Source organism: Melopsittacus undulatus, chromosome 1, assembly GCF_012275295.1.
Source record: "Melopsittacus undulatus isolate bMelUnd1 chromosome 1, bMelUnd1.mat.Z, whole genome shotgun sequence".
Classification (NCBI taxonomy): domain Eukaryota; kingdom Metazoa; phylum Chordata; class Aves; order Psittaciformes; family Psittaculidae; genus Melopsittacus; species Melopsittacus undulatus.
In genome coordinates, this window is record NC_047527.1 from 39,596,956 (window position 1) to 39,624,140 (window position 27,185).

Below are 27,185 nucleotides of genomic sequence, written 5' to 3' on the forward strand. Positions count from 1 at the left end.
GAGTAGTTGAGTGAGCAGGCTGAGCACGGACACTTGTGTGCAGAATGATGAAAGCAGGAGCCAGTCAGCCCAGGGACATGAGATGTATGCTGTGGGAGGAGAAATCAGAAGGCTACTGGGCCATTGCACCATGCTGACTAGTACAGTGCAAGCCAATAAATGATGGCAGAGCTGAGGGTCAGTAGCCAGAGGAGTAATGATGTCCATCACAAAAAGCTCTACTTGTAGAGAGCATCTTTATTGCAAAGGAGGTACCGAATGTGTCACCTCTAGAGTTAGTCAGTGCTTCCCTAACCACCTTAGGAACAAACTTCACAGCATTCCTGCTGATTCAGTGGCATAACAATTCGCTCATTGCTACAAATACAGATCCCTCACATGCGAGCCTAAATATACCCACTGGGATGATTTTGAAAATGTCTACCTCTTCTCTTGAGGGTTCACTTACAAGGTTGGCTGATAGTACTGCATAAACAGAGAGCCTAATTCTCTTCTCATGTACACTGAATATATAGGCAAGTGCTGTGTCTTTTACTTGAATGGATGCATTTCTGAAAATGCAGGCATTCATTTCAGCATCCTTAACCTGAGTGGGAAAGATTATGTGAAAACTAACAGGTGGCAGGAAACACAATTTTCATACAATAGTGCTGACTTTGTGTTAGTTCTGAAGGATAAAGACCTGTCTTGTATCTCATGTAACAGACAAGTGTGTGATATTGATGTGCTGCAGCATTAGGAGAGGCAAATATGAGATCTGAGAAGGTATAAATTGAAGTATCTTCCTTCTCCAAGGGAGATAATTATGCACTAATGCCCTAATGAAATTTCAACTGACATACTGCATACTGTTCCCATCACTCAGGTCCAGAAACGATGAAACATAGCAAAGCAGAGCACATGAAAAGGGCCTATCTCAAGGCAGAAAGTTGAAGAGCACAGCTTGTTCACGTCAGCAAAACGAGGACTAGAGAGAATAATCCCACCTAGAAACACACCAGGAGGGAGAAAAATGCTATTTAAACTGAAAGTCGATGATGAAAGAAGATCAAATAAATATAAACCAACTAGAAACAATTTGGGGCTGGAAACAAAAGGTGGCTTTTGACAGTCAGTTCTGGCATCTTAGCATGGCTGAGGTAGAGCCCTCTGCAAACAAGAGGTGTCAGGGATCAGCATCATCGCTCTACATCAGTTCCCCAGGATGGCAAAATGAGCATAGCAGTAACCTGCCCCAGCTGTTGGGGTTGATAACCTTGCAGAAGTGCTGGGGTTTTTGCCCCTACCTGGTTCCTTCCTATTTGTGCACTCCTGGTCAGCCAAATTAGGAATATAAGGCAAATCTATCCATACTTGTAAATTCCAGTATTTTCAAACCAAAATACTGAACCAAAAACCTTGGTTTTGTTTTTTTCAAACCAAAAACCTTGTCTTCTCACTCGCTCTAGTAAAACCTGCTTCACACACACAGTGCTTTACACCTGAGGCAGAGGGAGGGAGGCAGCAGGGACCCTCAGCACCAGCGCTCGACGTTTTGGCAGGGTGAAACGATCAAATCTAATCCCCGCAAAGACAACCCCGCTGCCCGGCGCTGTGCAGCGCTCCGCAGGGAAACCGCGCCCGCCGCCCCGGAGAGCGAGGCTCCGCCGACGGGCTGCCCCCCCCACCCCGGGTGCCTCCCCCGTCCCCGGCGTGATTCACGGCGATTTCTCATCCCCGCCCGCCCCCGGGGAAAACTTCCCCCGGTAACTTTGCCGGTGCCGGTCCTCCGCTTCCCCCGACGGCAGGGGCACACCCCCTCCATCCTCCATCCCAAGCCCCGTCGGAGGCTCTGACGGTGGGGCAGCAGCGAAGGGGGGGATGTCGTAGGTGCTGCGTCAGCGGGAGCCCGACGGCGATTGGGGGAGGCCTTGTTCTCTTCGCGGTCACTAATTATAAAGTGCCGGAGCCGCCGCCGCCCGCACCTGCTCCCGCTCCGCTCGGCGACCCCCGAGCCGCTCCGCTGTCAGACGCCGCAGGCTCCGAGCTCCTCGCACCGCGCACCCTCTGGGGTTTCTCCAGAGTCTGCTCGGCCTCGCTATAAATAACAGCGGCTCTGACGCCGAGGATCCAGGAAGGCGCAGCTCGCTCCTGACCAACTCCTGGGAGCCCCGAGGGGAGCCTGTGTGTGAGTGAACCGCTCAGTCTGCGGGATGGGGGACGGGGAGGGCCGGGGCGGCTCTGCCAGGGCTGTTGTCCCTCGTCGGGGCGGCTACTCAGGGCGCTGCGGTGGGAATCCCTTCCCGCGGCGGGTCTCTCCCTTGCGGGAAGGTCAGGAAAAAGTCTTTCTGGTCGCTTCATCTTTGGGTCCGTTCCGGCTCCAGACATAGGGTCGTCGTCTGCTTACCTTAAGAGCCTGCTTGCCTTAAGCGCCTGCTTACCTCGCAAGAGGAAACCACGCCGGCTCCAAAGAGTGTGTGAGCTACCAAAGCTGCGTGCGAGCCAGGACTTGGGTTTTAAATCGCGGCGGCCGAACAGTTTTGTGCCTCCTTTTGCTGCCCCAAAGGCGGAGGATGCAGTGCCGGGTGCGAGTGGGGGGAGGCCGCTGCCGGCTGACTTCTCTCTCCTTGCAGCCCCATGGCGATGCTCCTGAGACTCGGCTGCTCGCTGCTGGCCCTCAGCACTTGCCTGTTTCCGCGGGCAAGGGCGGACTGCGGCCGCGACTGCGCTGCCTGCGCCTACCGCCTGGGACCCCGCGCAGGCATACACCCTTTGGTAAGCAGTAGCGGGGCAGGGGAGACTGCCTGCCCCTTCAGACATCTCGGACGGGCAGAGCCCCGCTCCTTGGGTTAACTTCGTGCGGGAGAAAAAGGGGAACCGGGAAAAGGAGGGAAAAATAGCAAAATGAATAGCGGGGAAGCAGCCGGGGTTGTTCGGAAGACCCAGGTTCGAAGGCGCGGCTGCGGGAAACGGGTCCCTGAAGCACTGGGGAGAGGGCGGCATAAACCCAGTGCGCCCCAAGAGCACCGCATCCCCAGACTGCCCGCTGTCCGTCAGCGAGAGGCGCCTTTCGAGGGGATGGAGGGACGCCCCGCGCCGGGCAGCTCAGGGGAAGCAAGGGAAAAGCCCTGTGAAAACGTGAAGGGGAAGGGAAATACGGCCGAAGAGGGAAAGGAGAGGTCGCTGCCGGGCACTTAAGCATGAGATGCAAGGACGGGGACGACTCCTAGCTGCCGACTTCCCGTTAGGGTGAGCGCTGTCCCCGCGGGATGGGTGAGGAGCTGGAAAGCGGTGGGTCTGCCTGAAATCTCACCAAAAGCGAGGTTCAAGCCTGGTTTGAGTAGCAATATACCTCCCGCTGCTCTTTCTCTCTGTGCGGTGCTGCATAGCGTTAGGAATATGCCTGTAAAACACCCATTTGATAGTCTCCTACAACAAATCCTGCCGAGAAAACTCCAGAATGCGGGGGGGGGGGGGGGGGGGGGTGGAGGGGGGCACCTGTAACTTTAATAATACTGAAACTATTTAGAAGTATAGTCACAGAGGCAACTCGTGAAAATCTGGGGTCCCTCAGCCCTCCACGAAGAAGGTAGGAACTCAGGTTACTGAGTCCTTTGCCAGCAGCACCTGTGGTTCCTGACCTCAGGTAGATGGATATTGAGGCATCATGCTCTCAGCACATCTAAATAATCTGAAAAAATTTGTTCCCCTACGATGTCGTAGATTACTTGGGAGCACATAAAAGGAAGGACCAGACCCTATTCTTATGCAGGATTAGGAATCACTGAGTGCTTGTGCTTATTCCAAAAGCGCGAGGATTCACTCTTGACCACAGCAGATTCATAAGGGCAATATTCTTAGGATGGATGGCAAAACAGTTCCCTGTCCTTTTTTTGCTTACATTAGCTTTCAATCAAACCTCAGCTAGGGGAAAAAAAAGTGGTAGTTTGCTCTTTTGGAGGGAGAGATATGTGATATATTTGTGGATGTCTATATTAATACTCTCTTTTATACATCTTCAGTAATTATTCAGGACAGAATCAAAGTATCATTCAGTAACAACACTTATTAGCTGAATAGGAAAAGAAGCAATGTGCCATACCTTATGTTCGTTATACATGTACAAATGATTTTTATAAGCAAATATTTCTATATACTAGCATCTAGTAACATAGTGACTGAATTTATCACATCCTATCTGTAAGATGAAAGATTTATCCCATTGTACCTGGTTATTCACACCTATAAGATAGCATATTCATGTTCATTTGGCAACAGGGATCTATCAAAACTAATTGAAAAGGGGAAAGACCTATTCTTGCTTTGACTGAGAGCAATTTCAAACTCAGACTAAAGCTGAGATTCCATTCTCTTTATAGCATAACTGTATCCTATAGCAATAAACACCTAGTGCCAGTTAAGTTACTATATCACAAAATACATAAATCCCTTTTATTATCATCATAAAAAAAAAGTCATATATAAATTTCTCAGGCTGAAATGGGGCTCAAGAGACAGGTAAGGCCAGAGGTAAGGAGCTGGTCAGTAAGCTGTTAGAGAGAACTCTGCTGGGATTTAATTTCACACCTTTAAAGCATATTGAGATCCTTAGAAAGCATTGTCCATGGGCAAAATAAATGTTTCTCTATTAAAAATATTGATGATTTCTTCTTTAGTTGTTGTGATATGAAAACCATAGACAAGAAGAAAAACCCCCGGGTTCACCTTTTTTGAAACTGAAGAATGTGGCTTCACAAGAAGTAAATTCCCCTGACAGAGACAGCAGTAGCTGTATGTTATTATCACCACACCACAGGTTATGAGATATGCACACGGGTACAGAAAACTTTATGTCTTAGCTTGAAATTTTTTCACTGTAGTCAGAAGCAGCACAGTTTAGGTCATTTTCCCCTCTTTCTGATGGTCACTACTCTGTATGTCAAACTAGCAAAGCCAGAACTTTGATCCTGCCTAAGAGAGCCTGTATTTCTGCATTTGTATTGGTACACATTTGAAAGACCTGCTCCATGAAGAGAAACTAATGATAACAGACAGAAACTCAGCCTTTAGTGCCATGTAGTGTAGTGGAGATAGCCAGCTGTACTGTACTGCTCACTTCTTTGCAATGACAGTGCCATGTAGCTTCTTTCCTAAAATTGCTGAATGTTACTTTTAATTATTAAGATTGAATACACTTCTATGCTTTGATTATGAAGAAAAACACAACTGTTTTTTAGCTTCCCAGTAGTAAATAATAAAGAAACATAACAATGTAACCAAGCTTAAGGGAGGTGCAGGAGCTGCATGTGTGGCTTCCTTTGAAAAAGAAACATAGGGGCAGCTTTGACATACAGGACCCACAATCTATCTCATCCAGAGTTCTGTCTCTTAAAGTGGAGACTACCATGTCCTTCAGAGACGGATATGAAGAACCTGAGAACACACAGGTACTAAATCAGGTGTTCACGAAGAGCAGCTCTTCCAAGCCACTCACAGAGAGAGGCTCGCTTATGGTCTTGTAAAAACAAGTAACCCTAAGACAAGGTTGCAGTGAGATGATTGCTGCTATCAAATCATTCTCAGTAAACCACATCCGTTTTTCAGGCATGTACACTAGAATGCGAAGGAAAGTTGCCTTCTGCCAAAGCTTGGGAGACTTGCAAGGAGCTTCTGCAACTGGCAAAGCTGGATCTCTCTGAGGATGGCAACATAGCTCCAGGAGACAAGAAGGACATGGATGAGAACCATCTGCTTGCAAAGAAGTATGGAGGCTTCATGAAAAGATACGGGGGGTTCATGAAGAAGATGGATGAGCTCTACCGGGTAGAACCGGAGGATGAAGCTAATGGAGGAGAAATCCTAGCTAAAAGGTATGGAGGGTTTATGAAGAAAGACTCAGATGATGATGCCCTTGCTAATTCCTCTGATCTGCTGAAGGAGCTTCTAGGAACAGGAGATAACCCTGAGGCGGGGCATTACCGAGATATAAATGAAAATGATGGGGATGTCAGCAAAAGATATGGAGGCTTCATGAGAAGCATAAAGCGCAGCCCTGAGTTGGAAGATGAAGCCAAAGAGCTGCAAAAGAGATATGGTGGCTTCATGAGAAGAGTGGGCAGGCCAGAATGGTGGCTGGATTACCAGAAACGATATGGTGGGTTTCTTAAGCGCTTCGCCGACTCCATTCTCCCTTCAGAAGAAGATGGGGAAACTTATTCCAAAGAGGTCCCAGAGATGGAAAAGAGATATGGTGGATTTATGAGATTTTAATACCTTTCCCTTTATCCTTTTTGTCCTAAATGAGAAAGACTGCCTTATTGGTCATAACTTATTGTAATGTGTTGCTTGTACTGTACAGTTTTTTACTGTCCTTGGTTAATGATGCAACCTGCGATTTGTTGTTTCACGTTTCGTGTTCTTCCAAGTCAAATAACTAATTTTAGTTTTAGTCAAGTTTCAGTCTGTATTGTACCTTCCATGCTAGAACTATTTTGATTACTGTATTCATTTCCTTTAAAGGAAGTACCTCTACAGTAGAGTTGCTTAACTGTATGTACAATAAATTCTTCATCCTAACTGCATAAATTCTGAGAAGTTTTTTGTTTTCTCACAGTCATTTAATCAAACATCATCTCAACTTTTCTTCAAGCAGTCAGGGCAATGCCAACCTCTTTTCTGTAATTACAGAATTTGTATTGCACACACAACAGCTGAAACACAATTTTGTCTCTAGTTTACAGTTTCTTAGAGTACTAGAATAATAAACATGCTGTAAAGTGAATATAAGTGTATTTGCTCTAACTCCTCTAACCAGTTAACAGAATAAATGTTGAAAGCTTAATACGTTATTCACAGTGTTCACCCAATTCACATAAAAAAAAATCATGTGTTTGACTTCAAGCACTAAAAACATTACTCCAATGCACAACACAATGTCACATTTGGTTACATCTTTTATATCCACCCAATATAGGATTGCACAGTTGGCCTTAAAGTTGCTAATTCAAAAAGCAGTAAGTCAGTTTGTACAAAATAAACATGACCCAAAACTGCATTAAAAACCCCTTTGAAACCCTAATATTACAAAGCACCCGATAAAGAGTTTTCCATGAAACAGCTTTGTACTTTATTTCTCAGCTGGTGTAAATCACTTTGGTGCTCCTGAAATATAGGAAACTGCTGGTCAGTCTTTTCTGGTTAAGACAAAAGCTGTATAAGCAAATCTGAGAACAAAGAAAACCCAAACACTACTACATAGTGTAGATCCTTTGGCATTTACAAATGTGTGACTTATATCAAAGGCCAGGCCCATCCCATTGTGAGCTTCCTTCCATAATTCTTCCTGCCGCAGGGCTGATAAACCACAAGACATTCATGTTCTTTCAATAAAAAGCAGGGCATCTATTTTCCTGCTGTACAGACTTGATGATACCAGGTTCTGCCTGTAGAAGCTCCCTGGCCTTTTCAGGATTCAGTTGTGTTCCCTATCACTTTTCTAGTGAGTGCTTCAGGTAATGTCTTCTTCCCATTTTTTCCCCCCATAGCACCTGCCCACCACATCGACCTTGCTCCTGGAACACATGACCTCAGTGTTTTTTTCCACAAGGATTTTGGTCTGTGCTCACTGAGCCTGCTCATGCATGGGATGCAGGCAATAGCAACAGGTTTGCTTCAAACATACACTCCAGAAAGAACTAAAATGACAATGCAGTTGCATCTCTAATCCTTCAACATTTATTCTCTTCTTTTCCCTAAAACTTGCTTCCCTCTAATTTAGTCAGAAAGGCACCCTTGCCAGCCTTCTAACTAAAACAAGCATTGCTGCACATGACGACGCAAAAAGTTTACCAGTTGATGTTACCCATCCTTCACAGTTAACAAAAAATTGTGATTTAATGAGGAATAAAACTCCCAAAGTTCTAAAGACCCAGTCTGTATCTAAAGACCTAGTGCATATCTTGCAGAATCACAGAATCCCAAAGGTTGGAAGGGACCTCAAAAGATCATCTAGTCCAACCCCCCTGCAAGAACAGGGAAACCTAGAGTACATCACACAATGGTTTGATTTACTACACCTTCTTGTTTACATCAATTCATGTAGTAATAAAGTATGTGATAAAAATGCCTAGTTGGGATATATACCTGCAGCCCAAAACAGAAGTGAGGACAAGCAAAGTGGAGTCTCTTCCAAGATTCAACAGGCAGCTGTCAATGTACATGGAAGGGGGATGTGACTTTGATTCTCTGAAAGAAATAACAAAGCTGAATAGTCCTCATTCCTTCCATTATAATTGAAAACCTCCCCAGACAGACACTTTCTAGCTTAATAATTATAATTGAAAATATGTGAAATTAGAATAAGATCTAATTTCTTCTGTCGATATGGAATTTCTTACGACTTTCAGTTATGCCATCACTCATTAAAGTCTTCTAACATTCTCAGTAATTAACATTACTGAGGGGGCTCTCTAACACTAAAGTCTAACATTCTCAGTAATTAACATTTCAGATGAAATTAGCTCAAAATGTGACAGTGAATCAAGTAAGGTTTCGTGAAGTCTACTTTACTAAATCACAAATCAAAACTAATGTTGAAGATAGGGTCTACTGGACTGGGAGATGAAAAAGGGCATCTCACTCTTGGTTCAAGTTGTGGAAGGGTCCTCTAATTTTCCCCTTATAATATATTCCTAGAAGTGTCACTTCACTGGGAGATTATTGAAACAGCTGTATTGCTTTATATAAACAGAAGGGAGGAAAGCCCAATGTCTAGAAAGAAAATTAATTGCAGGAGTATTCCGAAAGAAGAAATGTCATCCTGAACCAAACTCCATATTCTACATTTCCTTTCATTGGCTTTTTTTAATGGTAGTCAGTATTGCAGAGTATTATCAAATATAGTATCATTGGTCTGAATAGTAAGTGCAACAAAAACTGAACACGAACAATGAATGCTGGAAGAATCTAGACCAAAAAGATTAATTCCTCTGCATTAGGAACAAAAGGAAGAAAAAGGCTAGTGGAGGTTAGGCAAGGATGAGTTGAGCTTTTTAACAGGAACTAATTAGAGGAAGGAAGGGGGAAAAAAAGGATTTCCTGAACCAAATGGAGTTCTCACATATAGGAGCAGATCATGAGAGAGAGAGAAACTGATGAATACAACGATTTCTGAATACCAAACTGCATGCAGCTGGAGCTCTGCCTGAAAACCTAAGTATAAATCTTGGGATAATGAGCAAAGGTCATAGAGCCATTCCCACATCTCAGATTAACTTGGCATATTCTATAAGATGAAATATACAGAGGAGAACTTTGAATTTCCTGGGAGTTTCCCGGTAAATTACTATGTAGTATGATACGCAATATATATAAATAACTACAAAATTATTATTACAATAATCAGTATGTAATTATTCTAAAATAATTATAATAATTTACTTTATAGTTGTTTACAACCGTATCATAAATACAAGTAATTACAACATTAATCCTGTTAGCTGTTTCAGATAATGTTTCCCAAGATAGAATCTTTATAAGAACAGCAACATGTTCTAATTTAATGTACTGAAATAAGTATTATTAAACTCTGTTCAACACAGACCCTAAGTATGCACTGGCTTATTTTAATTCCAAAGGGAACTTAATTAACAAGAAGCAAAATTTTCAATGTATTGTGTATACGAGCCTCTCTGTCATTAAGGATAGTTTTGGAGGCCAACAGATAAGGCAAAGTGACAAATTCATAGCACAACTCTACAATTTTTGTATACACCTCAGTGCCACAGCTTTCTTCTTCAGGCACTGCAGAGCTCAGCTGGGCTGAAACAGGAAGATTCCTTCCTATGCCAGTAGGAGCATCCCAGAATTTGCAATCTAAAAGGCAAATGAATGGTTAAGGTTCCTGAGTTTAGGTTGCTTTGAGAATGAAGAAATTCTAGCCCTGAAACCCACAGTGATGTTCTGAGACAACCTTAAGGAGCATACTACATTTCTGGCCTTTTAAAGCACTGAAGAGGAATCTAAAAAGTCGCATGGGTAACAGTATAACTTCCCTATCACAGTCTTTAAACTTTCATGCTTTTCTTCAGTTCTCATCAAGATGGATAATTCAAAAATCACCAAAGAGATCCCTCTGCCTGACTAAGCTTTGCAGTCTGGTCGCTTTCTCCAGGAGCAGCTGCTTTGGCACTGTTCAGACATCATGTCTTTTACTTCCTTTGCAGTTCTACCACCTCCCATAGAAATCCCTTTGTCAGCCTCCACTCACAGCCTTGGACGTAACTTCATCAACCACAACACTGAGGTTTGCTTTCTGACTCAAACTGCGAAAGACAACTGTCTACATTTAATTGGACAATGACTGAGACCTCCATTTTCAAGTCCTAGCTGTGGAGATTAGGTGTCTACTTTTAGATTTTCTGCTTTTAATATTTTGATCATAATCCATTGCCACCCACAGTATTAAATATAGTCACACATAACAACAGGACTGCACTAATTACTTTAAATCTGTCTCACAACTGTATTTCATAATATCATAACCATATTCTAAGCATAGACCATCACTCCACCCACCTGATAAGGGTAGGGAGCTATCATGAACATAGCTGTAAGCAATGAACAGGGTAGCAAAGCCAGCTGTAAATCATTAATCTGAGCATTCAATTACTAATCCCATCAGCCTCATTTAGAGCATTTAAACTGACAGTTGCATATCCAATTAACTGTTGCTATAGAAAATGAAAACGCTTAGAGGTATTTGACAGACAAATCTTCACTGGCCCAGCAGGGATTTAGACTGAATTTGTTTAATTAGATTGTGACTTTACCTAAATTGAGCATTTACTGTAATCCTTGCTGAAACCATGGAATGAAATCTCTCAAGGTTAAACAGTCATCACAAAAGCACATTGCTCTGCTAAATGGTTTGTTAAAAGCACTGCACTGCTTCCTCAAGGAAAAGGCTGGCATATCCTTGCACATAGGTTATGCGCAGTAAACCTTTCCATAGCTATCCATGCCTGTAAGTATACAGGGGCATACATGACCTTTCTCAGCACAGCCTTCTCCAGCCCAACAGTGACTGCAAAAGATCCTACCAACCCTGTATTTCCCTACTAAACTTAAATGTATGCATTGACTTGCACTCCAGCTGCAGACCTCTCATCAGACCTCATTTTGATTCCAGTCCATATAACGTTACAGGACACTGTGTTATGAAAACTATTCCTACACTCCTATGAGAATCTGCATCTTAACCCTTAGCCTTAATGCCTCTGGAAAACATTCCAAAGCACTTATGCAGGTAATACTTTTTCTCTTGAGCAGAAGACAATGGCAGCAGTGGTATAAATAATAGGTGAATTTCTCTCATGAAAGCACTTGAGGCAGATAAGCCACATAAGCCTTTCTTAGAATATGTACACCAGCATTTTTCAATCATGACCTGCAGTATAAACAGGTTTTATAGTGGGACTTTCACAGTTCTTTACACTTCCATCTTCATCTCTGCAAACAACTGGCTGATAAGGGTAGGAAATGGGGATGAACTTTCAACTGCACCACATTTCTCCACTCAGAAAAATATTACATAGAAAATATCATTATTATTTTGTGAACATAGTGTAGCTGTCATGCTGTGACTGCTGGTGACACAGTCAGTGTGACAAAGTTATTCTCAAAAAGTGATTACCTCATTCTTTGCCCATCAGCCAGAAAAAAAAAATAAAGAAGCTGTCAGATTCCATCTGAACAGAAGCAGTGGAAACTAGTCAAAGCAAAGACCTTCCACAGGAGCTCATGCATGCTTAAACTTCACTTACCCATCTGCTGATCAGCAGGCTCAGGATATGGGAGGTGTTTTACCCCCAGGTATCCACTATACTGAGTTTCTCTGTAGTAATGGAGACAAAAATTACTTAAACAGGTTTCTCAGGCTAGATTAAGAGGTTCAGAAGTAATAGCTTCCCCTCTAAATTCCTCAGAGATCCCTTAGATTCAAGAAGTTTCACCATCACTGCATAAAATTAATCTGTTCACAGCATCACGACTGTTCACAATGCCTAGTGCCTACAAACTCCTTTTAAACATACCAGTCTTCACTGTCCCAGCACCAATCCTTGTGGGCCCTCAAATGGCTAAAGTCACTGGTGAGGTCTGTCAAAAAAGATGGCAGCATGCTGACATGTCTAGTTGGCCTTCTTTGTGTAAATGTGAATACCATCATCATTCAGTTTTCTCGGTATCTTAGTGAAAAGAGCAATTAAATCACTAACTAAGCTTAACCTGAGGTAAAATGAACAGGTGTAGCAGTAGGTAAAGAGATATGCTTAAAGAAAATAGTTGTCTGAATAATATTTCTCGCTACTGAAGACAACTTCCCCTCCAAATCCTGCACAGCTTTGAGATCCTCTTAAAGATCTCTGGTTCCCTTCACTGTTAGGTCACTCCAGATGTTCTGGTCTCCTGGTTGCACTTCTTCCTGGCATTGTTCTTCTTTCTTTGGTGATTTTCAGACTATTTGATTTCTCAAGCTCATTAGACACATTAAGTCATGCCTTGAGAAAGCTCCAGCTACTATAAAACATGCCGTTTTTCTGCTTAAGTGCCCAGACACCCATGAACCAGCACATTCTCCTTGCCTTCTGTCCTCTACTGTCACGCTGCTGTTAGAGTTCAGAGGCCCTGAATCTACCCCAAAGGGTCTCTCAGAAAAGAGATCCCTCCTGAGGGATCCTGAGGATTACCTTCCCATTACCCATCACTATTAGGCTCCACAGTGGCGCAGTGACACTGGGTACTGTTTAGTCAGGCTCAAGGAGATCAGACAACCCACCTCTGTAGTCCTAAACACCACTTATTTAGGAGTACTTTCAAGTGCCATTATAAACACATGCAGATAAACAACCCATCTGAGTGAAATAGCTGAACAGCCCAATTGCTTATTATTCAGGCTGAAAAGGGCTGAAAAGAGAACAGAATATGCAGTTCCATAGTCATAGATAATTTTAGTCTTTCCAAATAACTGAGAGACAGGGAACATCATTTGACAGAAAGAACTGGTCAGAGTAGAGAAGAAAAGACTTTCTATGTCTGACTAACTCATAGAATCACAGAATCCCAAGGGTTGGAAGGGACCTCCAAAGATCATCTAGTCCAACCCCCCCGCAAGAGCAGGGTAACCTAGAGTACATCACACAGGAACTTGTCCAGGTGGACCTTGAATATCTCCAACATAGGAGACTCCACAACCCCCCTGGGCAACCTGTTCCAGTGCTCTGTCACTCTTACAGTAAAGTTCTTCCTGATGTTAATGTGGAACCTCCTATGCTCCAGTTTACACCCATTGCCCCTTGTCCTATCACTGGATATCACTGAAAAAAGCCTAGCTCCATCATCCTGACACCCACCCTTTACATATTTGTAAACACTGATGAGGTCACCCCTCAGTCTCCTCCAAGCTAAAGAGACCCAGCTCCCTCAGCCTCTCCTCATTCTGCTCCCCATCTTCTTCTGGAGAATATGGACATTCCACCCTGGGCAGCTAAGCCAGATTATTTTGTTGGGGGCTTTTTTGCCACCTTTTTCTGGCATCTAAATAGAATGTGCAGTGGTAAATTGTGCATGGAAGTACATCACTTCCGTACAATTATTAGCACTGACAGCATAGACTTTCCCTCCATATTTCTTGATGTAAATTGCATCAATTTATGTGAACTACCATTTTATTTCAGCTAAAATGAAGAATGTCCCATGATTCCCCATAAATTGGACTGTGTGGACCAGAGCACAAGGTGACCTCATCCAAATTCTTTCCTTCTATGACTTGCTGATGAGCAAGAGAAGATATTTAGTATCACTTATTCAAAATGCAAAGTACAGCAGATAAGTTGTGCCTTCTTCATTTGCCTTTCTAAGTATGTGGAAGATGTCACAGTGATCGAGACAAGCTGAGAACATAATAGGAAAAGCAATCTTACATGCCTAAGTGGGAACATGGCTTTCTGTTCAATCTTGGAAAGAAAAATACAGTACAGTGGTGTGGAACTGCAGTTTTAAAGCTGGATAATGTATGTACAAAAACTGAGGAACCACAACTGTTGTTTTAAACATGTGAAACAATGGTAATCAGGTGGTTTCATTGGGGAGACATTTATGATCAGCATCTCCCTTTTTATTCCCATTCCAGCAAGCAGGCAAACTGGACAACAGTAATTTATGCTATAAACTAAGAAGTGTTTAACATTGTAACTACAATCAAGTAGCAGCAGAAGAAGGGAAGAGCACTTGCTTTCCAAATCCATGGCCAGATCCTTCCTCAAGCAAGATGCTACCATCCTGGCTTGGGCAGTTAGGGCACAGGAGGGAAGGTTTAACTTTTAAATTGATTGATTTGTGCATTGCCATGTTTCATATATTTAACAGTTTTGTTATGATTAAAACTAATGCCAACCATCTGAAAACTTGTTACTGGAAGCTCAAGAATAAAAATACCTCTCATAGATGGGTACATATAGTTGCTTTGGGTTTTTTTGTTTGTGCAGTTTTATTATTTTGTTTTATATTTATCAAGTCCAGATGAGGTCCACGAAGTTGCTCAGAGGCTGGAGCACCTCTCCTATGAAGACAGGCTGAGAGACCTGGGTTTGTTCAGCCTGGAGTAGTCAAGTGTCTGGGGAAAACTTAGAGCAGCTTCCAGTACCCAAAGGGGACCTACAAGAAAGCTGGAGAGGGGCTTTTTACAAGGGCCTGTAGTGACAGGACAAGGGGGAATGGCTTTAAACTGACAGAGGGTAGAGTTAGATATTAGAAGAGATTCTTTACTATGAAGGTGGTGAGGCACTGGCACAGGTTGCCCAGAGAAGTTGGGGCTGCCCCATCCCTGGCAGTGTTCAAGGCCAGGTTGGATGGGGCTTTGAGCAACCTGGTCTAGTGGAAGGTGTCCCTGCCCATGGCAGGTGGGCTGGAACTGGATGATCTCTAAGGTCCCTTCCAGCCCAAACCATTCTGTGGGTCTGTGATTTTACACTGTTTTAAATAGCGCTGATTACTGATCATTTAACCGAGCAGCACCGCCGGTTCCTAACGCGGGAGCAAACGGCTCCTCCCGACACCCGACTCCGGGAGTCACCCAGGCTTGACGCCTCTTCCCTAGAGCCGAGGCCTCCCGCACCCGCCCTGCGGCGAAGCGCCGCCTGCCCCTGCCCCTGCCTCAGCCCGTACCCCGCAGCTCCCCGGGCCGCCTCCACCCTCCCTGTAGCCAACCCCCGAGGCCGGGCCAGCCGCTGTGCCAGGGAGGGCAGGTCGGTGCGGGCGGCAGGGAGCGGCGGTGACCGCGGCGGCTGCGGCACCTGGGGCCGGACGGCGGCGGTGCCAGACCGCGGAGGCAGGGACAGGGCCGGTAGGGCGGCGGGGAGGGGGCTGCGGGCAGGCGGGAGGCACTTCCGTGGGCTGCGGCCCCGGCTGCCTGAGGCCGGAGGGTCGGGGATGGGCGCTCTTCCTTAGCCCTGCCGTTCTCCTCTGAAGTGCTGTACAGGAAGTGGTGTGGTTTAAGTGCGGGGCTCATAACTCACGAGCCATGCTTTGCTCAGTGGTTGGCAGTTTGCCTTGAAACTGATAGAGTTTGTGTGGTTTTGGCCGCACAGCATTGGAACATACACACGGTGTGGGTATCTTCTTACTTGCCTTCTGAAACGGCAGATCATACTTTCTGCTACGGAAGACACCCTCCTTCCTAAGGTTGATACCACACCACTGTTTTCAGTCCTTTTTCTGGTCAGCTTATACCACCTTGCTATGAAAACAAAGCACTTTAGAGCCGTTGCTACAACATACCTGTATGTGTGTTACTAAACCTTAAAAACAGAGATAGAAGCTGAATGCTCCGGGACAAACCAGCAGGTGTGTAGGGTGTAACAGGAGGTGTTTGCTTTAATCCTACTAGTCCAAAGCTGGCAGCTTTCACAGAACCAATCTTTAGTAATGTATTTTGTACTTGCACGAAAGACGTTGCTGTTCGAAAGTCAATCTTTTAGTCAGTGTGTCATTGTTTTGGAGGGCCAGTAACATACTGTGTTTCTGGGTTTCTATGACAGAAGAGCGGTGTTTGTGCCTGAGAAATCATGTTCAGCTTCAGAAGCATCCTGAAGATACTGCAGTTCCTGAAATTACTGATTTTTTTCTCTCTTGAGAACTTAATCTCACTCGTATTTCCTCCACGCAAAAAAAGTTTTGCTGGGGAAATAGTGCTCATTACAGGCTCCGCAAAGGGGGTTGGAAGACAGATTGCCATAAATTTTGCTCCTTTAGGAGCAACCTTGGTTCTTTGGGACATTGATGATGAAGGTAATAAAGAAACATGCAGATTAGCTCAAAAAAATGGAGCTACACGAGTGTTTGCCTACCACTGTGACTGCAGCAACAGGGAGGAGGTCTATGAACAGGCAGACAAGGTAAGATACAGCTTCTTGCTTCTGATTTCTTGCTTCTTTTTAATAGTATATGTTATTGGTATTTTTTAGAATCTTGATATTTTTGTCTCTAGAATCTGTGCTATTCACTAAAGGTCAGTGATCATGCAGGGCAATGACTTTCTCTTTTTTTTTACAAGTAGCTTCTACATGGAACTTAAACTATGTTCACCATAAAGTGACTGTCTTTAATTTGTTCAGTCTAGATGTATCCATTTCCAGTCTTTCTTGTGAGCTTAGATTAAGGGTATAGTAAAAAAATGCAGGAGAGGTTAGCTCTGTGTATTAGCTTGTTTAGACTTTAAGATTTCTTTAAGATACCAATTTTTTAAACCCCAAACAGTGGCAGTTTTAAGGGGGAGGTCTTTCTCTTTGTCTGTTTGTTTAGAAAACTGTAGCTCTGTCAGGGTGATGTGGGGTGTTACGGCTTCAGAAATACCATCAGTACATGGCTGGTCTCCAGTCAAATTGATGAGTCAGCCTCAGTTTAATTTTTGGCCAGTCCAGCTGGAAGGTAAGGTAGAGAGAGAACCCATTTTTAAATGAGACTCTTCTGCTGTGCTGACATAATGCTTTTTAAACTATTATTTTCATTATCAGAGTCCATAAATGGGACATTAAATTAACATTATTAATTTTTACTGGTCTTTAAACTACATACTGCCTGAAAACATTTCCCACTATAACCTCACCTGTAATCCAGTTAGCTACTCTGCCATTTTAGCCAAGGATAAATTCTTATGTTAAAGTCTCAGGGTATGTACTTAATATACATGACTGTCAGGTCACATCTTCGACATTCTGTGTCCGAAGGCATACATCAGAGAAATTAGCTAAAATACTTCACGAAACATGAATCTCGATAGATTGGTTTGGGATAGCCTTGAAATGTAGCATTAATTTCCCATGAGTTGTCAGAGGCCTCTTTATTTTGTGGTTGTTGCTTTTAACCAGAACAGATTTTTTCTGAACATGGCTATGAAAGTTTGAAATAAATGTTTTTGCTCAATCAATGTTCCCAATGAAAAGTAGTTCTAAAGGGTAAATTGGATTCAGGATCTAAGTTGTCTGGAACCACAGTTCTCATGTTTGCAGTCAGCAGAGTGTTATTTTACCTGTTCTTTACAGGCATAGCCAACTAATGGTGCACAGAAAAGATCTTCATTTGGGGCCATTGGTACTAGATGTTAAGAACGACAAGTGGTATTACAGCATTACCTGGGCAAGGATATATTGTACTGTAATAGTATTTCTGCAGAGATGAGCAAGTTGTTGAGTGTTCTGGCCTGTTCTGACCCAACACGCAGTATTCAAGGAGCCTGATCTTTGCCCATTACTTGGGCAGTACAGAAGACCGTGTAAGACTATGATTATGACTCCTGCAGTTTTGTGGTCAGTACTTCAAATGTGATACTTGATCTTTACTTGGAGTGATACTATAAATCAAACAGCAATTCTTTTATAATCCGATTTTTGCAAGGAAAAAGATCACTTTCTAATTTACCAAGATCAGATCTTTTTTAAAAAATAACATTTTCAGTTGGCATCAAATCCCTGTTCCCATAAAATCCTTTCTCCTTGCAAAGGCATGCTCCAAAATTATTAGTTTAGGTAAGTAATTTCTCTGTTGAATTTCCCTGTCAATGATGAACATTTTGGAATGATTTGGTTTTCCTTCATTTAACAGTCTCAAAATGTTTGTTTTGTGCACTCAAGTTACTCTCAATCTCCAAACATGTTAACTGAAGAGCTCCAGCCTGCAGAATTTGCTGTGTCCATATCAGCAAAGAGCTGGACCTTTGATCTGATGCAGTACAACAGTTCTTACATACTTATATTTCCATTAGAGATAAAAAGAATTCCAAAGACCACTAAACATTTTGATAAATAAAACACAAGAGGCAAGGATACCTTCTAAAGCTTTCTGCTTATCCTTTTTGTTCAGGTTAGAAGAGAAGTTGGGGATGTTACTGTTCTAATCAATAATGGTGGTATACTGCTTGGGAAAAAGTTCTGTGACATTCCAGATGCAGATTTTGAAAAGACCTTAAGAATCAACTTCCTCTCTCAAGTCTGGGTAATGTATTTTTTTTCCTCTCCTGTGTGACTGAAAGGTGCAGGCAAGTGTTTTAGTGTGAACATCAGCATGGTAGCACCTACCTGGGGAACACAGTTTGGAACAGGGATGGGAAGAACCCTGAATGGGGGGAGACACATATTTTTAGTCATCCTGTAACTGGAGACACACCAAATTGGCAGTCTCCCCCCTGTGCCTCAGTGATGTTAACACAAGCCTGCCTGGGCACTCTGGTAGATTAAAAGTTTACACCAGTGTGTTGTGAAACATGCTCTGTCTGTAAGAGCTGTGGCTAAAGTTAGTGCTGACATGGCAGCTTCTGGTGTTTGCTGGCGTCAGAAGGCTTGCTCTAATAGACTTGTAGCATCTGGGGAGGCACACCTGTGGTTTAGCTGTGGACTTGGCAATGTTAGGTTTACAGTTTAACTTGATGATTTTAAAGGTCTTTTCCAACCTAGATGTTTCTGTCTAGGTTGCATGTGTTGGTGTCAGTCTTCAGGTTGTATTTTCATTCCTAGTCACTGTCTGCTTAATGTACACAGAAGACTAATCTGGGCAGTTTGTATTATCTTTGCTTTGCTTTCATAACTCTGAAGGAATTTGCTGTTATTTGGGGTCTCAGTAGATCTTTAGGAGGGTTTTTGTGAGGGAGTGTTATTCTTGCCCCCTCTTGGATTCGTTGTTTATATGCCTGAGTGAGCAGCCTGCATCAGGGAAAAATGTAGCATTGCACTCCCTCCCTAAATGGCATTTCTCAAAGGAAAATCACTGCAGATAGAAGCTCTCTAATCATTTCCTAGGCCACAGCGCATTTATCCAAATACTCGAGGTAGAGAGACTGGGAGAGATGCTCCTCCTGACAGGTCTGAAGAGGCATAGGGCAGGAGGACAGTGATCGTGGGCCCCCCACCAAAAACACATTTACTAGGCACATGTATTTGGAACCAAATAGACATTGCAGGACATCTCAGCTATTGAAAAAAAAAATCTTACTGCTCTTGTCTTCTGCATTATCTTTCCCTTCATAAAACATTAGCGTCCTCCTTATATAGTTAGCATCACTCACAGCAGTGAGCTGGGGTTCCGGTGTTGCCGGGTAGTTTGGTTTGTAGCAGGGCTTACAGACCGCTGAACTCCCCTTGATGTGTTGACTTCTAGCTCCCTCTTGTGTACCAAACCTTTGGTAATAGTCTCAAATAGACAAACCATGAGGAAACAGGAAGCAGAGAAAATACAAACTTTGCTGCTTTTAATACTATGATTTTAATGCCGGCAGATCTTCAGATAGAGATCAGTCAGTCAAGGAAATGCTGTATCATTTATAATTCTATAAATATTCTATATATGTTTATATTATACCTACATTTATATCTATTTGTATTCTATTTGATACATACTATAAATAACGAGATAGGAGGTCATTTGGGCTTCTTGTATATTGAAGCCCCAGAAAGCAAATCAGGTTGTAAAGTCTAATTTGTAATGCAACATTTTGGGCATGTCCACTTATAAAGGGTTTTTTTATATGTCTCCTAGACTTGCAAGGCCTTTCTTCCAGCCATGATGACCTGTAACCGTGGACACGTGGTTAGCACAGCCAGTGCAGCAGGACTGTTGGGGGTCTATAGAATGTCAGGTTAGTATCATCAAGTGCTGCTGTAAGTTATATGTACATAACAGTAACTTTTCTTGGAGATCCCAACGGCTTAAGTAGTTTGTAGTGACAAACAAACACTCCAGAAGAGCCTGCAGATGTGAATGCTGGTGCTGTATTGAAGAGGATGATGGTGGCATGTTGCCTGGGTGGTGCAGGGAGCTCGCTGCAGGTGTTACTGTCTGACTGCAGCCTGCTTCCTCCACAGAGGAAGGACAATACTTGTATGTGTGCATGGAATGGAACCTTGCATGTAGGTTGTCTAATACTTCCTCATGCCAGGTTTTCTGCAGATTCAGAAAACCTGAATTGTTCAGAGTCCTGAGACATTTGTGGTTTATACCTGGAACTATAGTTGGAAAACAGTTTTCAGTTCCAGAAGGATTTTGGGGAGAATTTTCATTTAAATTATTTTTTAAATCAACATTGGTTTAAGCTATTTAACAGCTCCGTATTTTTAGCTGTTTCCCTCAGGAGAGCTGTCTGCTACAGTCCTGAGTATTTAATCAACTGGGTCTGCTGCCCAGTGTATCCTCCAGCTTCTGTGCCATCCTGATCTCATTAGGTCACCTACCCTATGAGAACGTGAACTTAAGTGTAATATGTATCTCACCATGATTCAAGGTGTTACTGCAGTTTTTATTTGCCTGTTATCATTGGGTCAGATTCAGTTTTGAAAATAGGTTATGTCCAGTTTTCATTATTTAATTGTAAGGCTCATGAGAGTGGGCCTGCCTATCCATGCATTATAACTTTTTTACATCTTAGCTATGCATTTTCAGGTTGCATGAAATTACTCTCTTAGCAAAATTGGATTTTGTTGTGTCTACATTTGAAAAAGCTTTAGGAAACCACATGTACATTCCTGTATTAAAATAAGGTTCTTAATGGTTGCAAAGCAGTGGAATAATTTGAGTTGAAAGGAATCTCTGGAGGTCATTTGGTCTATATTTCCAAATAAAAGCAGACCCAACTTAGATCAGATTGCACAGGCCCTTGTGAGGGCAAATTTTGATTATCTCCAAGAATGTTCCATATGTTCATCAAACAATAAAAGAGACAAGATTCAGTCTTCCTGGGAAACAAAATGTCATTGTAGTTGCAGGGCAAATCAGAAGAAGTAATAGGTTGGAGCAGCATTTATAAGGAGGGTATTTAGATTTTACCATCAGAATTAGTTGTTACTGAAATGTGACCTCTGATATTAAAGGTTGAAGATGTTGTGAACTGAAAATATCTGCCTCATATATGCGTATCTGGAAATAACATATTGAATAAGCTCATCTCTATACTGCACTGAAAAAAGTCCTCTGGAAAGGATTAATCTTACCTTTAGACAACTGTAGAACAGTCATGGGAAGAGCTGTTAATATTCAGAGCATCACCAAGGTGCACAACATTCATTAGCATCACCAAGATGCACAGCATCTTTAAATTACCAATTACAAGCTATATAACTAATTAATATCAGGGCTTAAGTAATATTAGAATACATTCAATCCTGTATATGACACTTACAGTTTTGCTTTTGACATACTTTGGATAATTCCTCTTTCTTCACATTTCAGATTATGCTGGAAGTAAGCATGCAATCATTGGAATGATGGAAGCCTTAGCTTCGGAACTGTATCATGCAGGAAAACAAGGCATTAAAACCACAATCATTTGCACTTCTTTTATCAATACTGAATTAGCTGAAGATTTTCAAAGCCAGTAAGTAAAACTTAGATGCATACTATTTCATTGTGAAAAATAATCAGTATATAATTCATTCCCTAACTATTATAAGCTTGATTTGCTTTTCAGTTCAGTATTTTTGCCCTACTGGCACATACAACAATATCTCTTGACGTAAGAAGTCCAAAACTTGCATACAGTTAATAACTGATGTGCTATGATCTTGCAGTTAAGGAATGGTTAGGGATGCACAGCAGTATATAAGGCAACGTTGTCAGTACAATGGGAAATGTTGCAGTTCTCTGCCCCCAAATAATTTTGGCACAGTGATTATAGTTAAGGCTGTCAGGAAACCATGATCTGTCATTAACAACTATGCCTTCTATCTATATTAGCAGGTACTATACTGCTCTGAGTGAGAATAGCTGTGGTGGTAGTATCTGGTAGGTGGCTCTATGGTTATAGCAATGGGAGGCACCAAATTTGCCACTGCAGTAGTGATCTTGTTTTTTAAGCTCTCTGCTTCTCCTTTCAACACTCATCACCTGTAGTAGCAATACTCACTGGAAGCAAGCCTAGTTCTGGCCTACTTAGCTGTCACCTCTGTAACTCCAATAGAATCAGAGAAGGTGTGAGGAGGGCAGAATTATTATGCATAGAACAGCACATAGTATGGTTAGGCTTGAAAGTTTACAATGCTGTAGTCACTGGGCATCAGCTGCATCGGGGTCAGAGCAGGGCTTGCACAAAAGTCATTAAAATTCACACAATTCAAAGGTTTTCAATTTGTTTTGGTGATAGCAGGAACAAAGAGATTGGAGACTCCTTTTCAAGACTACTTATAGGGAAGAGGGAATAGTCTTAAACAATTAAATTATTTCTGTGTTAGAATGCATTTCAAAAGTAAAGTTTTAGAATTTCATAATGTTTTTTTTTCTTTTTCCACCAGAAACCACCCTTTTCTTCCTGTTTGTGATGCAGAGTATGTAGCCAGCAAGATCATAGATGCAATTCAAAAGGAAAAGTTTTATCTAATCATACCTCTAAGTTTACGCTTTCTTGCTTTTAAAATGTAAGAATGTGACTTGACTTCTAGCATTGCCTTCTTTCCTTGCCATATGCTAGCATATATGCCAGGAAAGTTTAGCCTAAACAGTCCTTTAGTTAGTATTCCTGAAGTCAATCCAGTTATATCCAGTCAATGCAGTTATATATATATCCAGTCAATGCAATTATGAAGAAATAGAGGGTTTAACTTTTAATAATGTAGGTTAATACCATTCCTCTGGCCACTTCTATCTGTAATATACATCTTAAGCTATAGTTGGGTATAGAAATTTTGCTGGGATGGTGCATTGGGAGCAATGCCTAGGCTAGAGCTGTCTGCTTCCAGTAACTACTTCCACTGCTGGCTGGGCTTCTGCAAAATGGCTTGGTTTGTCATTCATTTCTCCCATTTATAAGACTGAAGTGCCAAATGTGTTATTGCCAGACATAGAAGGATTGAGCACGTAGAATAAATTTATCATTTCTACATTAGCACATTTTTCTTAAAACCATAAAGGTAACTTGTTGTTTGTCTCAACAGTCTCATTCCTAGAAAAATGGTACTACTCATTCAGTCTTTCCTTAAGATTGCCAACAGCTTGGATAAAGCCTTCAGTTGGAAGAAAAAGGATTGAAGCTAAAATACTCTGAAGACCTCAAGTGCCATCTAATTGAAAAAAATCAGTAAAACTTAATTTTTAATCACGTTTATTCTTTCACAGAAAATGTGCTTCTTGTATGGTTTTTGGCATTGATCAGCATCCAGTTTAATTCTTCATAACTGCCTTTTAGTCATAAATATTCGGCTACAATCCACTCTCCCATTTCATGACCGCACACTGCTTTTACCTGAACTCTCAATAAAGGTCAGTAAGATGAGGCAGGAATGTCTGACTTCATTTCATACTCTGAATTCTCAATTTCTGTGCAAAATCTCAAAGCACAGGAAAAACACACCACTCTTCATGCAGAAAGAAAAAAAAAAGACAAAGCATTTAATATATTTCCATTTCAGGGTCAAAATAGTGCTGCAGTTCACACAAAACCAACATGAAGAAGAGTGCTGTGTGTAGGATGATGCACTCTGGCTGGTAGCCTGTGTCCTGAAGAGGAGTGAACTGCACTGAGCACTGATAGAGTGTGTGCAGTGTTGGCGCTTACCGTGCTCCTCATTAGCCACATCACACTTTTCTAAACACAGCTCTATGGGATATGTGTGCCTCCATTTTAATCCAAAGCTAAAGGCTGATGCAGGATCATTTATCAAAGTCTGTGGCTTAGAAAGAGCATTTATAAAACTAGCAGTGGCAAAAAATTGCTACTTGGGAAGGAAAGGTGGTGAAGCTCCACAACCAGAGGGAGCAGACAGGAAAAAATCCATTACAGAAATTACTTACATGGTAATTAATTGCCTCAATAAATTTTGTAAAACAGTCCTGCATCAGGAGAGTCAGTTTGTAAACACAGGCTCTGCAGTGAACATCTGCCATAGGCAGCTGCATGTTGAACACTGGTGAAGCCCTGAGGCACCTGACTCCCTTTTCTAACCCTGTAGGCACCTATGTGGCTTTGAAACACCCTGCTGAGGCCAGATAACTGGGTTCAAGCTGTTGTGTCCTAGTTTGGGTCCCTAAGTCAGCAGCTGAATCTTGACCTGCAAACTGATCCACACAGTTCTTTTTAGTTTCAGGAACCTTAAATTAGTAAAATTACTTAGAAAATTATTTTCTTAAGAGCACTGACTGTGAGGAATCTTTGGCAACTTTCTGAGTAACTTCTGAAAAAAACATTAACATTTAAAAATCACATAATTAGTGTTAAGTGACTTATCAACAACTTTGCAGGGACTCTATTACTTTCAGACTGAAACTTCAGGTGGCCTGTTTGTTAGTGTGAAACATAGCTCTGCTGTAAACCATGTAAAAGGCATACAGACAAGAGAATACCTCATATTCTTGGACAGTTATGGCCTGGTTTATAGGCAAAATATCTTCTTACATTTGAAGAGAAGTCACACACGTGTCCTTCAGCTGTCTTTAAATGTAATTACAACCTAAAGAGCCTAAAGGAAAAAATTCCCAAAGGACAGGAGATCAAAGATTAGTTAAGCAAAAGTATGTGCTTGTTCTAAATTGATAAAAATCAATCTTCATGCAAATTTCCATAAAATCCTAACATAAAACATTCATAATTTCCTTAATTTAAAAATAAATACGTTTCAGACCAGTATAGGGAATCTACAAAGCATAGTTTATAAAACTCCCCTGTAAGGAATTAGAGAACCCTGTACAGTCTTCTGTTGCCCACATTTGTCACCATATTTCTGTTGTACTTAACTAACCTCATACTTACAAGCTCCCTTCCAGCTATAAATGTCCATAAGAGTGCATGCTCCAATTCAAAACCTATTTTTTTTAAATCCTAGTGTTTTCAAAGAACACATGCACTCAGTAAATTCTTTCATGTGCCCTGTAGATACTGATGTTGGCTGAGAGAAGAAAACTATTTGAAGTTTGGCTCTTTGGAAAGCAAGGTTTATTGATGTGAATATGAACATGAGCCAGCTTCAGTGTGTGCTTGCAGCCCAGAAACCAACCGTATCCTGGGCTGTATGAAAAGGAGTGTGACCAGCAGGTTGAAGGAGGTGATCCTGCCCCTCTACTCTCGTGAGACCTCACTTGGAGTATTGTGTGCAGTTCTGGTGTCCTCAACATAAAAAGGACATGGAACTGTTGGAACAAGTCGAGAGGAGGGCCACGAGGATGATCAGGGGACTGGAGCACCTGCAGTATGAAGATAAGCTGAGAAAGATGGGGCTGTTCAGCCTGGAGAAGAGAAGGCTGCATGGAGATCTCATAGCAGCCTTCCAGTATCTGAAGGGGGCCTATATGGATGCTGATGAGGGACTATTCATTAGGGACTGTAGTGATAGGACAAGGGCTAATGGGTTAAAACTTAAACAGGGGAAGTTTAGATTGGATATAAGGAAGAAATTCTTTAAGGGTGGTGAGGCACTGGAATGGGTTGCCCAGGGAGGTTGTGAGTGCTACATCCCTGGTGATGTTCAAGGCCAAGTTGAACAGAGCTTTGGGTGACATGGTTTAGTGAGAGGTGTCCCTGCCCATGGCAAGGGGGCTGGAACTGGATGATCTTAAGGTCCTTTCCAACCCTAACTATTCTATGATTCTATGATCTATATTTTGAAAAACTACCTAGATGATCTGTAATTAAAATCTGCTTTTCTTCTCTAAACTGAGGCAGGAACAAAGTCTCAGTTTACCATCAATATATACAGGGGATGAGAAAATTAAGAGTAACATAAAGGAAACAATGCTTTGTTTTCTAAGCCACATTTCACCTACTCTGCAGAGTCACACTGCAGAGCCTTATTCTGTATTGCTGCAATCTCAGCCCAGAGCACTCTTTGGAGCCATTTCTTCTGGCTAATCTGCTTGCCTCAAGAGGATATTTGTAAAGCTTATACTTTCTAAGCCTCACAGTGATCTGCTAGAGCTTCTTAATCAGCCCTAGAAATCAATAACTAATTTTTTTAAAATACCAGGAAAATATTTCAACTTTTGCTTGTGCAGAAAAGAAGTGTGATGATCGTGTACTGCAATTCTAAAACTGCAAGACAAAAACTTCCTGTTAAAGTTCAGGAGATGCAATTAGATGCTGTTTGTGGTTTATAATATAAAATTATCTTTTGTGTTTTGAAATATAATGTGCCATATAAGAAGTATTTCAGAGTTACTGACAACTCCTGAGAATGTGTGCTTTCCTTTTTTGAGCCTGTTTGTGAATTCCTCCACACAAAACCAGTGTTGCAGGAGAAATTCTGTTACCACTGAAGCTGCAGATGGGACTGGAAGGCAGTCTTATTTTCATTTTTTCTCCTGGTTCTCTTTGGCTATGCAGTGTCATAGCCAAAGCAAGATAACTATCTGAAATACACAGCTCTAGTGAAGGCAGCCACTGCATGGGGATGGAGATGTTACATATGTTCTCCTATGTTTTTTTGGTTCATCTTTTATTTGAGAGAGAAATGTGTCCCAACCCAATCAAATTCATTTTATATTCCTGTAAGTCATCATTGCAGTTTCTCATATTCATGTATGCATGAACATATATTCATGCATATATGTCGCAACAGCTTAGAGACACAAAGATGTAACTTGTAGCAGATCATAGAAACAACTAGATTTTCCTATACATCCTGACAGCTTGTTTAATCACCTGAATTGTCCTTATCCCATTAAATTATAAAACATTTCCAGAACAA

At 42.0% G+C, this 27,185-nt stretch overlaps 2 protein-coding genes across 2 annotated transcripts; both read left to right on the forward strand.

The window, feature by feature from the left end:
- Positions 1–1,977: 1,977 nt before the first annotated feature.
- On the forward strand, positions 1,978–6,564 carry PENK (proenkephalin). Its single transcript, XM_005152530.3, has 3 exons — positions 1,978–2,167; positions 2,613–2,754; positions 5,584–6,564. Exons 2-3 carry the CDS (start codon positions 2,617–2,619, stop codon positions 6,247–6,249), a joined length of 804 nt encoding a protein of 267 aa, XP_005152587.2. The 5' UTR covers positions 1,978–2,167; positions 2,613–2,616; the 3' UTR covers positions 6,250–6,564.
- Positions 6,565–16,100: 9,536 nt separating this feature from the next.
- SDR16C5 (short chain dehydrogenase/reductase family 16C member 5) lies at positions 16,101–23,538 on the forward strand. The gene is made up of 6 exons (XM_005152531.2): positions 16,101–16,430; positions 18,394–18,525; positions 20,062–20,161; positions 21,748–21,892; positions 22,806–22,928; positions 23,445–23,538. Exons 1-6 carry the CDS (start codon positions 16,101–16,103, stop codon positions 23,536–23,538), a joined length of 924 nt encoding a protein of 307 aa, XP_005152588.2.
- The last annotated feature ends 3,647 nt before the right edge of the window (positions 23,539–27,185 follow it).

Bases quoted from the DNA above. Each gene is read 5' to 3' on its own strand.
- PENK (XM_005152530.3), top strand. From the start codon at position 2,617: ATGGCGATGCTCCTGAGACTCGGCTGCTCGCTGCTGGCCCTCAGCACT. The intron at 2,755-5,583 runs GTAAGCAGTAGC...TCCGTTTTTCAG, and splicing joins GCGCAGGCATACACCCTTTG to GCATGTACACTAGAATGCGA.
- SDR16C5 (XM_005152531.2), top strand. From the start codon at position 16,101: ATGTTCAGCTTCAGAAGCATCCTGAAGATACTGCAGTTCCTGAAATTA. The intron at 16,431-18,393 runs GTAAGATACAGC...CTTTTTGTTCAG, and splicing joins TCTATGAACAGGCAGACAAG to GTTAGAAGAGAAGTTGGGGA. The intron at 18,526-20,061 runs GTAATGTATTTT...TATGTCTCCTAG, and splicing joins ACTTCCTCTCTCAAGTCTGG to ACTTGCAAGGCCTTTCTTCC.